General features: G+C 40.4%; 1 protein-coding gene across 1 annotated transcript in view; it reads left to right on the forward strand.

Annotated features, from left to right (window-relative positions):
* The window catches only part of pxdn (peroxidasin), a 69,485-nt gene that overhangs the window by 37,065 nt on the left and 16,407 nt on the right, over window positions 1–16,013 (forward strand). Inside the window, exons 8-15 of the mRNA XM_073466030.1 lie at window positions 678–795; window positions 1,610–1,779; window positions 2,780–3,052; window positions 5,428–5,703; window positions 8,044–8,156; window positions 8,514–8,670; window positions 12,181–12,289; window positions 15,735–15,892. Coding sequence (XP_073322131.1) covers window positions 678–795; window positions 1,610–1,779; window positions 2,780–3,052; window positions 5,428–5,703; window positions 8,044–8,156; window positions 8,514–8,670; window positions 12,181–12,289; window positions 15,735–15,892 — 1,374 coding nt within the window. The remainder of the gene's footprint in view (window positions 1–677; window positions 796–1,609; window positions 1,780–2,779; window positions 3,053–5,427; window positions 5,704–8,043; window positions 8,157–8,513; window positions 8,671–12,180; window positions 12,290–15,734; window positions 15,893–16,013) is intronic.

Below are 16,013 nucleotides of genomic sequence, written 5' to 3' on the forward strand. Positions count from 1 at the left end.
CTAGCCAGAGGAGTAGGATGTAATTAGATCACAGATACTAAATCAGCTAACATAGATAGATTGAAGGCCTCCTTACGAGTTTTACGCAAACAGTCAGCTTTGCCTTGGCTTGGTTTGTCAGACATCTGTTCTGCAGACATATCTACAGCAGTCTTCACTATCCTTATCCAGACTTTAACGTCTGTACAGGATACGTATGACGTCCTATTGTATGAGGACAGAATGACCTGGGAGAATGATATTTTTCTCCCACATTGACCACATACAGTACCCATGCAATTAGCAAGGTCAGTGCCTTACACCTGAGGCTTTTTGAATAATTTCCTCATGAGTGGTTTGTATTTGCTGTGGTACACTCTGATCTTAACTTAAAAGAGCTTCTAGTGGTGGCCAAAGGAGTATGGTTTGGACCTGCTCAAATTGGAAAGTGTCAATAGATGATTTTTGTTGTTAATTGGCACTATACAAATAACGATTGATTGATTATACACTGTGGTGGGCTATGAGGTAGACTCCTCCACAGCTCAGGCTAGGTAGCTGAAAGTGTCAGTTACCTTCAGATGTGATGACTCAGGAAATATGGCCAAAGAGGTTAGTCTATTAGTCTTAACTGTCTCTGAATATCTGTCTAGACATCAGCCTTGACACCCAGCCATTATCTTTTCCAATTCCCCCAGAGGTACCCAGGATCACCTCAGAACCCCAGGATGTCGATGTTACATCAGGGAACACCGTCTACTTCACCTGTAGGGCCGAAGGCAACCCCAAACCACAGATCATCTGGCTCAGGAACAAGTAAGACAATTAATCAGTGGTTGAGGAGGTTTTTGGGCCCTTTACTTGAACGGGAACTTTGACGATTTTAAACCAGCTTTGTATCACAACAATTTTGGTAGTATATTCAAATGAACATCTGTCAGACTTTTGTACAAAAGGGCTATTGTACAGCTACAGATTGTTCTGCATTTTGTATGCGCCCATCCATTGACATGGCCGCCATATTGATACTGTATTGTGAAAACGGAGACTGAAGAAACAAAAGCAGTGCTGATCAAATATGAACTACAATCCATTCATTGTCTATTTCTCTCCTAAAATGTTTTCAGAAACATATTTTAATGTACTGTTCAGATGTAATACGATGTTGTTTGTTACGAGCTGGCCTTACTCTTTCCTGTTTCAAAATGGTCATTGAGCCAAAACCAAGCACCCCCATCATACAGTACATCACCAATCAGCAGGAGTTTTTATTGGTCCGGTATGGTGCAGTGCATTCTGGTTTTTGTAGGTTTTCTATCTATCTTTAGAGCAAAAGGGAATACCACAACCCTTTTCCTCTTTGTTCTCTGGTCATGTAGCACCAATTTCACACATAATTTCATATAAAATCTATTCCCTTGCACTTAATGTTATGATCATGCTCAGTAACAAAAGCCTTCACTTAACTGACTAGGTTCAGTTTTAAGATTATTTACTTGTGTTTATGTTCCTATAAAGTGTTGAAAAAATTATTGAATGAGGAGTTTTAGACAAGCACAGTATGTGCTGTATACATTCATTGATTTATGTTTTACTGGTAGTGATGTATATCCCTGTGCCCCCCTGACAGCAATGCCCTGAACATGCGTGATGACAGTCGTCTGAACCTGCTGGAAGACGGGACACTGATGATCCAGGACACCAGGGAGACGGACCAGGGAGTCTACCAGTGCATGGCCAAAAATGTGGCCGGGGAGGTCAAGACTTCACAGGTCACACTGCGGTATTTTGGAGCCCCTTGTAAGTGGCTGTTTTTAATCTCAACCTCTGCTCATCACAGGCAACCTTTTAACAATTAAAGCAGCATATTTCATGTAGAACTCTCAGTCATATCGATATCCATGCTAATTAACCTACATCAGAGACTGACATGTCAATTGATATGTCTAGAAACATGATATGATTTCTTTATGTCACCAGAATAGAGCAAGGTTTGTACACTGTGAGTAACAGCGCGGTTACCTTCAGAGTTCAGCAGGTCAAATAACTGTGATGTCCCACAGAGCCGTGAGCAAACCCTGGAGGCTTCAATGTGAAATTTTTTTCTCCACATACTCCACACACACACACACACACACACACACACACACACACACACACACACACACACACACACACACACACACACACACACACACACACAGTGTACATTATGTCCTTTGTCTCTGTTGCACTTTCTCTCTAATCTTCTGCCTGATATACATGCACCCTTAAACAGTTCTCACACATCAATCAGTCATAGTCCTATTAGCTGTCGCTGTGGGAGGTTAGCATGGCTGTCTCTAGATGACCCAGAGGTCATCGGCATGTGACGGATGGCCCTAGTGACGACCCCATGTTAAGGAACACTTTTTGAGAGCAGATGTTGTGCGTTTCCTGTCTCTGTGTGATTGTAAATGCCAGGCCTCTGGCTGTGTACATATTTCCTCTGACTCCACAGTAATCAGCAACCAAATATGGACAAGACTCAACAACATTTTGTGAAACCCATAGGATGTTGTTTTAGCAGTAGTCAGAGTGTTATTGACAGAAATATACAAAGGTGCATGAACCGACCTTTCAAATGCACGCAAAAGTAGCTTTCTTTTGAACCGTTTGCCAGCATTTATTTCGGTACCTAATACACTACAGTTACTCAAACCAGAGACCCTAAAGAAAATTGTCAATGCCTCTCACCTAATTAACCTAACCCCATTCCCACGTTCTCTCCTCCCCTCCACTCTCCCCCCTGCTCCTCCAGCACGGCCAAGTTTTGTGATCCAGCCCCAGAACACTGAGGTGCTGGTGGGAGAGAGTGTGACCCTGGAGTGCAGCGCCACAGGCCAGCCGCAGCCCCGGGTCTCCTGGACAAAGGGTGATCGGACACCCCTGCCCAACGATGCTCGCATCAACATCACCCCTTCTGGAGGGCTTTTTATCCAGAATGTAGTACAAGCTGATGGAGGACAGTACACCTGTTTTGCCTCCAATAATGTTGATACTATACATGCTACAGCGTATATAATCGTACAAGGTAGGAATCAGAATTAATTTTTCTCACTTTGATTTATTCATACAAAAGACAGATTTTATGCTCAAAATTGCTTGAGGATGATTTACTTGAACGCACTGTCGTTCAGACATGAATCATTTCTTGGCTTGCTTGCTTACTTGCATCTTCCATCTTGTATGGTCTCTTTACTGTCAGCATGGTCTGTTTTCTTTCCTTCCAATGCTTTAGCAAAACTACGACTGGGGACTCATTAAAAGTCATTAAAAGTCTCAACATGTTTTCTCAAGTAACCATGCATCTACTTGCAATAAACAATTAGGCAACAAATACAGTGATTTTTACTGCTATTATCCTAGTTCCTCTTAAACATCAGGACCTATATTCTCACATGAACTAACACAAAGCAGCTTTACTGCGCTTGGTGGCATTAACCTGTTAAGAACTAGCCTCTATTTTGTGTCTTTGCTCAATAATTAACAGTGTGTCTCTGCAACTACAAGGTTTATTTGAATAATCAAGGTATCATGTTACCTTGATTATAAAGGGAAAACTTGAAATATTTTTTTCAGATGTGTAAGTATACGTATATATATCGATCAGGCATAACATTATGACCACCTGCCTAATATTGTGAAGGTTCCCCTTGTGCAGCCAAAACAGCTCTGACCTGTCAAGACATGGACTTAAGACCTCTGAGGGTGTCCTGTGGTGTCTGGCACCAGGGCGTTTTATAGTGGATCCTCTGGGTCCTGTATGTTGGGGGGTGGGGCCTCCATGGATCAGACCTGCTCCAGCACGTCTTACAGATGCTCGATCAGATTGGGATCTGGGGGATTTGGAGGCCCGGTCAACACCTTGGGCCCTTTATTGTGTTCCTCGAGCTGTTCCTGAGCAGTGTTTGCGGTGTGTCAGGGCACATTGTCCTGCTGGGGGCCACTGCCATCGGGTAGTGTTGTTGTGATGAGGGGGTGTACTTGGTCCACAACAGTGTTTGGATGGGTGGTGCGTGTCAAGTGGCATTCACATGAATGCCTGCACCCAGGGTTTCCCAGCAGAACATCACATTGTGATGAGATGATCAATGTTATTCACGTCACCTGTCAGTGGTTTTAATGTTGTGGCTGATCGGTGTATGTCACTGGGTCCAAGTAAATTAAGTTGGCACGCAGCATAAATGAAAGTTGTTGTTTTTTTTTTAAAAAAAAAAACAATTTTAGAATGAATATCCCTTAGGAATGATGCAGTTGCAAGTCCAAATCTCTAGCAAACCATAGCAAAACGTCTGAACATTACCCATGCTAACTTTTATGCTAATCAAATGAATCAGAACAAAATTAGAGGTTTTACTCAGGCAGAATCTCCAAATGTGCCATTCTGGCACATTGACCACACTGACTGCCCTGTAGCTCTCGCTGAGCAGCAGGGAGCTGTGTGAATGGCTAGTTTGCTACATTCAACAAGCTCCCTTATCTTTTTTAGTCTAATAAATACATGAATAAACAACCTTTTTAAATGCCACATTCATATAAACAAAAGCAAAACCTGTGACTGTTACTGCTTACTTGCTTGTGTAGGTGTGTGCTTTGTGCTAATGTTGCTGTGTTAGCCCCAGAACCAGTTTGTCACTGCTGCAGTGACTCATTCTCCAGCTCAGGAGCTGTGCACTGTGAGTGTTGCACATCATTGTCATCGCTAACTGTATCCAGCAATGCCATGTCTCACTCACATGTAAGAAAACACTTAACATTATCACGATGAATGAAAACAACAAATAAGGCTACTGATAGTTCTCAGAACTGTCAAGCTAGTATGTTAGTATTGGCTGCACTTTCTCTGTCGTTCTTGTGCAACTATCTCACTAATAGTTTTAGCAATGCATCCACCTAGCCCTGTGGAAGACTCCAGTCATGCCCAATGAATCAGGCAGGTAGGTAGACTTGCAAGTAGGCCATCCAATCATTCAGCCTGAATGAAATGATTGGTTGCGCTAATCAGAGGCCTGCAACAGCCACAGTTAGTGGATTTTTTCTTTTGTCAGATCATTTGAAAAATTGATCGCTGTCAGGATGTTAAGAGATTTTCAATAAATATAACAATAAATGCTCCTAAAAAACTTACCAACCCTAGTTTAAGGAAACTTGTTCCAGACCCTGCAGACGTTACCTCTCAAATACCAAACATGTTAATTAGATTGTTAATTAGTTTTTCTCATGATCAGTACATTTCTTTTGTTAATTAATCATTATTTTGCTCAGTACTAGTCTTTTTTTCTAACTGACTTATCCACTGCACTTACTGTATTTTCAGCTGTGGTCTGACATGGCAAGGAAAAGCTCCTTAGCAAGATTTAATTTTCATACAAAATTTTACTGTGTTTTTTCCCCTTCTGCCCTTAGCAATCCCCCAGTTCACAGTCACACCACAGGACCAGTCAGTCTTGGAGGGTCACACGGTGGACTTCCCCTGCGAGGCAAGTGGCTACCCCCAGCCGGTGATTGCCTGGACACGTGGGGGCAGTCCATTACCCCTAGACCGCCGTCACGTGGTCCTGTCTTCCGGTACTCTCCGCATCACTCGGGTGGCAGCCCATGATGAGGGCCAGTATGAGTGCCAGGCGGTCAGCCCTGTGGGAACTGTACGCACTGCTGTGCAACTCAGCATCCAGCAGAGAGGTGAGGGTGTAGGGTGAGGCTTCAAAGTAAATATAGATGACAGGACATGGAAATAAGGAAAAGGATGGTTCAGGTCACAGTTACATTAGATTAGGTACAGTTAATAGTGGCTCAATGTGGCTGAAACATGGCTGTACAGAGGCTGTTAGTGTGGCTGCTGAAAGGCCCTCTTCAAACACTGCATGATTGTGTTGTAGGAGGGGACGGAGGGGTGTGAGTTGGTAAAATGTTAAGAGGGCGGGAGTGATGCAGTAGTCTCCACTCACAGCTAATTTGTTGTTTACACATGCAAGCCTGGTATTAAACTATTACAATGCATGTATACACTGACAGACATGTAGCTGTGTGTGTGTGTGTGTGTGTGTGTGTGTGTGTGTGTGTGTGTGTGTGTGTGTGGTTTATTTGTGTGGGCAAGCTCTTCATCTGTATTTGCTAGTGCAAATGTGCTCATAGTATACTGTATTGTAATTCACTATACATTTGCCAGTGTGCATTTTCTTTGTGTCTCTTTGTTTCTTCGTGTGTGTGTGCCTGTGTGTGTGTGTGTGTGTGTGTTTGTGTGTGTGCGTGCGTGCGACTGAAATTACAGGCTTGGCGTAGCGCAGGAAAGCATGCCACTCTATAATCCTGTGATGACACCATGTTTTTCCATGTAGTAATGGCTGTTAACATGGCTCAAAGTACACATTGCATAATGGTCCCACACTGTGCTATACAAGCCCACAACCATACTGGCAGTGTATGATGGCTGCCTTATACAAAGAGGGTTGAACAGAGGATCAGACAAAGCTTTAAAGGAAAGTGAAAGCATGGATTAAAAGGATGTTACTTTTCTTGTAGGGATCTGTAGTATGTCTCCATTTAACAGAGATTTCAGTATCCCTGTAATATCATTAACTGTTTTTATGTTTTTATGTTGTTCACTCTTCTTTGTCACACACTTGCAATACATTGCCCACCACTTTGATGCTGTGTACTCTACACTGAAGTGAACCCTGTGTTTTAGAAGGTTCAACTTTGATTTAAAGGTAGTTAATTAGTATCAGATTACTATGAAATTGCCTCCCACTCCACTTTGTGTTCTCAAACTTGTGGGATTTTCCCATGGCCAGGAGGCTCAATACTGGCTGCTTCCTGGGAACTATGAAGGAATTTGGACATGGTGTGTGGGGGGAAAACATCCACCTCAGCTGCAGAAGGCTTATTTGATAGATCTTAGTCAGTATGAAAATGACTCACTCGGTAACACTGCTCAACACTGTGTTTGGTTGCCTGTGATGTAGTAAAGTTGCAGTTAGTGATTGTTGACCTACTTTTTACTTCATGTAATCAAATGAAACAGTGTATGGGACACGTGTATGAATCACATCTGTGATATAGGTACAAAAATTGACAGTTGTGTATTTGCTCATCTATGGTATTGAATTCTAACATATTAATAATATTTATGCATTCATTAAATTGATGTTATAAGATTTAGGACATATTTTGTGAAATTGTAACAAAGTGTTTGTTCAAACAAGAAATAACCTACTTTATTTAATCCTTTAGGGTCATTGTAACTGTGGCAAGTGGGTCATAAATCTACTTAACCAAAGTCAGTTTTTACTTGCCCCTGTATAAATTGTTTTATTTATTATTTGTAATAACAACAAAGACAAAAGACTCATAAGCTCATAAATGTCTTTACACACCATCATTTTCTTGCAAGTGCCCAATCAGTACTGCACGTGTGCAACTGTCAGCAGAGATGAGAAGGAAGTGAGATGGCTAACTCCAAAGTTACTTTCATAATCAGCTCTGGAAAAAACATGTTTAATTCTTTTTTATCACTTGCCCAATCAGACAAGTGAGTTGCTAGATTTACTAGCCCAAAGTAGCATTCTACTATCCCGGGCAAGCCGGTAATCATCTTTTTTGAGCCCTGCTTGAAACTATGATATTTTCTGAGACGGTTTTACAGTAGTGCTGTGAAAATCTCATACCCATGCAACCCTATTATGAGCACTTGCTCATTGCATTATTTGCTACCACATTATAAAATGCATTATTTTCTTCAAAAACACAGTATGCCTTCATCTCCCTTTGAACTCCACACTGACTTCAAGATGTTTTTTGCAGCTATTACAAAGAAAAATAGCAACTACAGTGTAACACAAACACTGTGAGTGTGTGTATGTTCTTTGAGCATACGCAGGACTGTAAAATGCCAAGATAAGCCTCAGAGTTTTATGTCTGCTGTGACTGATTGCAAAATGCAATTAACATGTAAAGTACTTTGAGCAGTGGTGTATAATCATTAACACATGCGCATGTGTGTGTATGTTTTAACTCATTCAGTAACGCCTGTTTTCACAAATGCTCCAAGGGACCTGACAGTGGAGTCTGGCCAGGACATCCAGATTCCCTGCAGCGCTCAGGGCCAGCCACAGCCTGTCCTCACCTGGAACAAGGTTAGATGATAAAGCTCCTATTGGCTGAGTAAAGGTGCCTGTCAGCTCACCACCACAGAGGTCATGGGGTTAGATAAAGTGTTTTAAGTGGTTGAAAGAGCAGTGGAAATGAAAGGGGCAGGGAATGGTGTGTGGTTACTTTATCTGTCATCTTGTGATTTAATACAAATAATAACAATGAAATAACTTAGTGATTTATGGTTTAGCTTTCAGTTTCTGTTTGTTCAAAAGCATCCATGCAAGCTAATCAGTTAAGTTGTCTGACATAATGCCTCCCATCTGTAAAGCTCTTCATCACAGTCTTGCAATTTGATACCCATCTCCACCTTTGCCTTTTGTCCCTCCCTTGTCTCCTAGGATGGTGTACAGGTGACAGAGAGTGGCAAGTTCCACATCATACCTGAGGGGTATCTGGAGGTAAAGGATGTGGGCACTGCTGATGCTGGACGCTACGAGTGCGTCGCCCGCAATCCCATCGGCTACCAGGTTGCTAGCATGGTGCTAACAGTCACAGGTGAGACACAACTGATGTTAGCAGTTCATAACCTGACACTTTGGCTTGTATCATTTTGTGGTTGAGAGTCAGCAACTGCATTATGTAGGCGAGGGTAAACATGTTGCTGTTGCAGTTTTGGTCACATGGGTGATAAACTGTGATGTTTTGTCATTTATAAATCTGTTCTTCTTTAATTCTTCAGTAATTTGTGACATGTAAGCTGCGCATTGGACCGTCATGTATATTCTTAGGGCTGTCCATTGATTCAAATATTTAATTGCGATTAATCGCATGATTGTCCATAGTTAACATTTTTAATCTGTTCTAAATGTACCTTGAAGGGAAGTTGAAGTTTTTAATACTCTTATCAACATGGGAGTAGACAAATATGCTTGCTTTATGCAAATGTATGTTTATTATTATTGTAACAATCCAAAACAATGACAAATACTGTCCAGAATATTCTCCAGAATAACCTCAAAAGTACTGCATGCTCAAAAATATGCTGAAAGCATAACATGGCAAACTCAAGCCCAACAAGCAACAACAGATGGGCATATTGATCTGAATGTAACATTACTTAGTTATTCTGACACAATGTAGTGTCCAACTTTACACTTGTAAAGGTTAACTAGAGAATATTAATCAGCCTGCAAGCTGTAGCCACCCATTTAGCTATCGCTGTTAAAAGTTTGCCGCATGTCGAGTTGTTCAGGCATCTCCGTTGCAAACTGTCCTGCGTGGGCTCTCTGCATCAGCTGTGCGCTCGGCCAGAAAGTGGTATCTGAGACTCGACGTACTCTGGTGGTAACTCAATTCATCACATCGATAGTAAATGCAAATAACTTTGTTCATGTCGAGACAACCATCTGGCAGGGCTTTGAAGCTGAACTTGATATTCAAAATTTTTTTCTTTATCCATTTCTGCTCAAGGAGGTTTGTTTCTGCTCGCCATCCACCACATTGCTGCTGCATCGCTTTCTGATTTCCCAAACTACGGGGCGGGCCGAGGGCCATAATGTGCGTGCGTTAACCGTGCGTCAAAAAAATTACCGCCGTTAAGAGGAATTGGGTTAACGCGATAATAACTTAACTTTTACAGCCCTAGTATTTTTTACAACATTTGCAATCCAAATTTAATGTTTTTATAAGCAGTAACTCTGTTTCCCTAGCAACACCTGAGGGTTTGTCTAATAGCTGAAACAATCATTACAATCACATTAGGTTTTTATATAATGGAAATGTTGTTCACTACTCCGACTCGACTCACCAACGGGAGATAAACTAGTATGCTCAGTTAATGGAACCCCTCAGCTCAACTGTTAGCCAGAAAGTTAACATTATGCCAACAAGCTTCAAAGTCAATAAAATTACGTACAGTAGACAAATACTAAATGCGATTTCACAGCATGTTAAACAAGACTAGCTGGCTTACCAGCCATGTTGCTTTCCCCGAACCGATAAAAAAAATTGTTTTTACCAACAAATAACTGGCAAGCTTCAGCCATAAGAAGTGAGTTGAATCGTGAATGGGATATGGGAGGACAGTTTAGCTAGCAGACACTGAGGTTACCCAATTTTTAATTTACTACAGCCCTGAATGTACGCTACTTTTTGCCACTTGTGTGTTACAAGCACCACCCTGTGGTGTTCAGAGGATGATGCACTGAAGGGTCACATGTTGTGTTGTAAATAAGATATTCATATTTTTTTTTATTTTGATTTCTAATGTCAAGGTGTCTTCAGCCAGCAAATTCCGCTGATTTTAGATATAGGCTATAGCACATTGGTTGAGAATGAAATTGAGAATACTCGCACTACTTTGGGATTTCCAGAGGTGTCTGTATATCTAAGGTTAATTGACACCCTCCAGCCAATGAAAATCAAGTATTCACTACGCTAATTTGCTGCAGAATAAAAATTGGGACTGTACCAGATAGTTTGAAGCTCTGAAAGCTTCATTCATAACAATGAATGAAGATACAGTATGTGAATGTTAATTCGTGATCTGCATTCATATGCTGTGCAGCTTCTTTTTTATTTATTTATTTATTTTTGCATGTCTGTTTAATGGGTCTGGAGAAAGATAGTTGAAAGTTTGAGTTGAGCCTCATTCCCAAGTCATCAAGTACTAACACTGAGCCACCACCTTGAAGCATCTGTTTGACTACCTGGGATTGAGACTCAACAATTAATTATCCATGAATGTGTTATTTAGACCTGAATACGGAAGTTTTTCTCAGTACCACTCCAGCTATTGCAGCAAAAAAATTCCCTGCTGCCTAAAAGCGTTTTCTCCATAGATCGCCATTATAAAAGAGAGAAACTTTTGACAGGACACCTCGAACTGCAAACAAGGTAAACCATGGAGGTTTTGTAAAACTTTCCTTGAGCCGGAAAAAAACTACTGCGCATACTCAGTGGGATGCATAATGAGGAAGTTAACCCCAAAGCCATAGAAGTTTTGTGGTGTATGCACCAGGCGAGCAGTTCCCATTTTATTGTTTTTACACTATGCTCCATTTAACCTAATAAATCTATTCAAATTAAGGATTTATTTTTTCAGATGATGACAAAATATATGACAGACTTCCTTCAAAAACCTTACAGACTTCATTCGAAAACCTTAGTAGAGGCATTGAAATTTCAAATTGCATTTAGTACAGCCCTGATAAAAATACAGTGCTGGACCTCACAAAATGTTCAAAACACAAGGGACACCCCTCTTTCCAGCACTAATGTGTTGAATCCACGTCAGAGCCATTATCCTTGAAAATAAATATTTACCAGTCACAAAGAAGAGACAGTGAAGCAGGAAAGTTGGAAAACCTTCCGTAAGCTGTGAGACAGGTGATGCAACAGGGGCTTTAACTCAGTATGAAAAAGTGTAGTATTGCTGTCAAATTAGTGTACAGTCTAGAGAGTGAGAAGCTTTCTGCTGGTCTTCTATGTCCAAGTCAGTCAGTAATTTAGTCACACTCTGCTGCAATGCTATCAGATTCCTGTCAGCTCTTCCCTGTGTGTTGGTGTTTCCTGCTGAGATTTTTCAGGTCAGACCACAGCACTCAGCTGGTGAACCCTAAACTGTATCAGTGTGCTCAGTTGTTGTTGGACTGTCACAGTTCTCACATCACAATCTCACTGTTTTCAATGGCACACTAAGATCAAGAAGTGTGCCAGAAATGTGTTCACTCCAACTTGAGGAGGGAAGTCATTTACAGGATTCTGGTGGATATAAAGAACACTTTTGAACCCCTGCTCAAAAGTGCTAATTTGTGGTAAAGCATAGCATGTATTGGCGCTAGGTTGTGTTGTATAATTACTTTATTAAAACATGTTTTGCTTACATTTAAATTGAAACAGCTTAATCAAACTTAAGATAACAGACTGAACCACAAAATGAGAAAGTGTAATAGAAATTTTCTGTTGGTTATGATGAGCTGGCCAATAAAGTCAGAGTTTAAAACATATCAGATGTTTTAACTGGGTTCTTAGTCTGTCTGTCTGTCTGTCTCCATGTGACAACAGTTCCTGCAGTCAGCAGAGAGGGAGACACCTTTGTGAGCTCTTCCATAGAGCAGGCCATCCGTAATGTGGACAGTGCTATTGAGTCAACAAGGAGACGTCTCTTTGATGGGTAAGATACGAGAAACTCACATAGCAAACCAACACACACACACACATCTTCAATTAGGTCTTACTGACAAATGATTTAACCAGAAAGGCATAATTATTATAAGTAATAGGTGAGTAATTGTGTAAAATAAAGGCTGTAAATAAGTAATAATTAAGATTGTGTCAAAGCTAAGTTCAAACTGTGATTTTTTTTTCCACAAGCCAACTTTTTTTGGAGATTGTTGACAAAAGCACCAGATCAGGCAAATCTGCGCTCACTCCCATGTCTGACGATCGTCATGTGAGAACCGTTCAAAGACACGATCCAGTAGCTCACCGACGTGTCATGGATGCCCACTGGATATCCAGCAGGCTATATATCTGGTATGAGTCGCTGAGGGGTTAGGGAGCCAGGAATGACCTACAGTCTTTGACATCAGACCCTCCATTCCTCCCTCCCTCTCTCCTCTGCTGTCATACGCAGTATTCAATTCAATTCAATTCAATTCAATTCAATTCAATTTAATTCAATTCAATTCAAAGGGGCTTTATTGGCATGAAAGTTTAACAACAATGTTGCCAAAGCATCTGTCCATAACAAATAACAACACCAACACCAGTAGCTCTCTGAACCCAGTCTTAGAATGCATCTGTCAGTATGGAACAGGCACAGTAATAGCATATAGTTTCTATCAGAATACAAACACACAAACTTTTAGTATTTGTAACTGTGTCATCCTTGCTGAACCACAAGACAAGCAGTCAGTTTTCAGTGCACAAATAATCCTTGCTGCCCACATATCCTAATCCATTCTCAGTCATATTCTTTTCTTTTTCTTTCTTGTTTTTTTTGCTGTAAATCAGCTCACAAACAACTTTTAATGCTTGGATTGCATCATTCTCGTGTCACACGAAATCTTAAAATACAGTACACAGTTTGTCTACAAGACATTGGAGACTCTTGTTTTCACAGTATAATCATTAGGTTTTATTGAGCTTGTACTTTTTGCTTTGTATTAGGCTTGCACTAAGTCTAGATTGTCATGCAGCTTCGTTTATACTGTATTTTATGTATACAGTATCTAAACGTTTTACATTAAAAGAAGTTCTCATATACAATAGCACACTATAATTCTTTACAGTGTTGCTCTTTAGAAATGTAAAATGTCTCATTTACATTTCTAAATAGAAATAGAATTTGCATAGTGATTGTGAACAAGCAGATGTAAACACCAATTTGCAACAGTGTTATGTCATTAGACCTTTTGCATTTGGACTACATGAAATATGTTTCCTGTCCAGAGTCAGTCCAGAGCTACATGCTCATGGGGCTTAACTTAGTATACAAATAGCTAGTCTCACATCATCTTGGCACATGACTTGCATGTTCTAAGTCTGAGTCAGAGCCTTCAGGGAAAGAGTGTGGCCATTCAGGATGGCTGCTGCACTTTCCTGTTTGAGTGTATGAGGTCTGCAGTTTTAAAGTTTCACATTAGAATGCTTCAATTAAAAACAGTGTCTAAGGCCACAGTACTAACAGCTATTAAGTCAGACAATTATTCTGACAGCTGCATTAAATATTCGACTGCTTGTTAACAGCTTTTCATTATCTTTACACTCTCCTTTTCATTTGTGCATCAACCTAATCATTTCCTGGAAGATAAAGGAAATGATTGTGTCTCGAAGTCTTTGTTCATCCAGTGAAGTTTTCTTTACACTTTCTGTCACCGAAAGAGATGGAGGTGGTTTGAATATAGCTCATAAGTGTTTCCATCCTGTTGAATTGATGTTGTTAGCAGTTGTGTTTTTCTTGGCATGCACAATCATTAACTCTGCCCACACATATACGCACAAGTACAGTGCATAAACACACATACACACATTGAGAAATACTGCATGCACACAGGAACACACAGTGCTAACCTAAATTGAGATTAGGGGATTTCCAGCTCTCTTTAATGACAATCACAGGTTAAGACACAGCCTCCTCCTTGGCTGAGGGCACCAGAGTCTTTACCAGGGTTTGGAAATGATCAAAATAAAATAGAGTGACACTGGAGAATGAGAACGTATCAGGAGAAAAGCTGGTAACACTTGTTACTCTGATCAGATAGCACATTGGCTGTGTTGCTTTCTTTGAGACAGTTAGACCTTGGGGTTTTGTTTGTTGATGGCAGCAGCTGCTCACTATATCAAACAAATAAATGCATGTGTATGTGCTTTTTCAAATTATCTAACCTAAAGTGATTAAGATAGCAATTTTGCCCACACTAAAACAATAGTGAAAACACACCTTTGATCAGTATTGGCAACAGTTTCATACCAATGTTAATGTTGTTAGCTGTAGGAGGAAGTAATGCATTATAAACCACAGAAAGATTGTATGTAAACAACCTGTTTTGCAAAGTATTGTGTGCTCAGGATGATAAACTTTATTACACCATATTATAATAAAGTTTTTTTGTAGAATAGATATTTATATCATATGCATATTTCATAGGTTTTGTAATTGTATGTTGTGTTTTTATTCAGAAATCCAATTTTAAATAAGTTACTTCACATATTTTTGGCAAAATTTCGGTTTTGAACATGTTCGTATTCCTGTAATGACTTGGCTTACATGCGCATTATGTCATCTTTGAATTTTACATGCAAAATGAGGCAATTTTTGTTTTTCATTGAACTGGGTGGGACATCTGTGGATCTGGCGCGTGGTATCCCACACCCTGAAGTCCAACTGTGGCTGAGCTTTTAAGGCTGGAGTTGAAAGAATGTTTTAAATAGTAGCTTGAGGTGATGGTAAAGCAGTGAACTTTAAGGAACAACACACAGCCATGTACACAAACTCAGTCGAAGGCTGATGATGAGGATTCATAAGTGAAATAACGAAGATGTTTGTGGATGTTTTTGGCTTCTCCCTGTTCGAACTCTCTGACCTGCTTGAGCTGCAGCAAAGACATTTTTTGGAAACTGTCAGAGAAAGCTCTGCCTGCTTTTCCTTCCCTCTAGAAAAAAAAGGAAAAATGTAACCAGAAGAATGTCATTTGAGCATGAAATTAGAAATTGATCTTTCCTTCTGCTTTCTTTTAATGTTCTTTAAACCATCTTAATTCCCACACTTTTTTTTATTTGTTTTTGTTTTAGTTCCTTAATCCTTATGTTTCCAGTACAAATACCATCATATATATTGTCTCTTGTCCTTCATCAATTCAATTTCATTTCAGTTCAAATGGCTTTATTGGCATTACATAACACTATATATTGCCAAAGCGAGCATTTGGACATTGGAAAGCTAAATATTAATTACGGAACATGCTACAGCAAATTAACATACTACAGCAAAGGGACACATTATAAGACAAGTCATGAAATATAACAGCAACAACTTGTGTCAGGTAACTGATCATCATTCTTTCTTTCTCTCCCACCTCCCTCACACCCTATTTGTCTATCCCTCATCCCTCCAGTCAGCCTCGTACCCCAGGAGAGTTGCTAGCTCTTTTCCGGTATCCACGTGACCCCTACACAGTGGAGCAGGCGCGTGCCGGGGAGATCTTTGAGCAGACTCTTCTGCTCATTCAGAGCCATGTCAACCAGGGTCTCATGGTCGACACCAATGGCACCGGTGAGACTGACAACCAAATATACTGTGCTGCTATGAAAAAGGGTCCAACCAGGCTGCCGTGCCTTTGTAACTTTAAACCCAGCAAATGAATGAAAAATGCTGTAACTATTATATGATTTAA

The sequence above is a fragment of the Pagrus major genome, chromosome 5, assembly GCF_040436345.1.
Source record: "Pagrus major chromosome 5, Pma_NU_1.0".
NCBI lineage: Eukaryota > Metazoa > Chordata > Actinopteri > Spariformes > Sparidae > Pagrus > Pagrus major.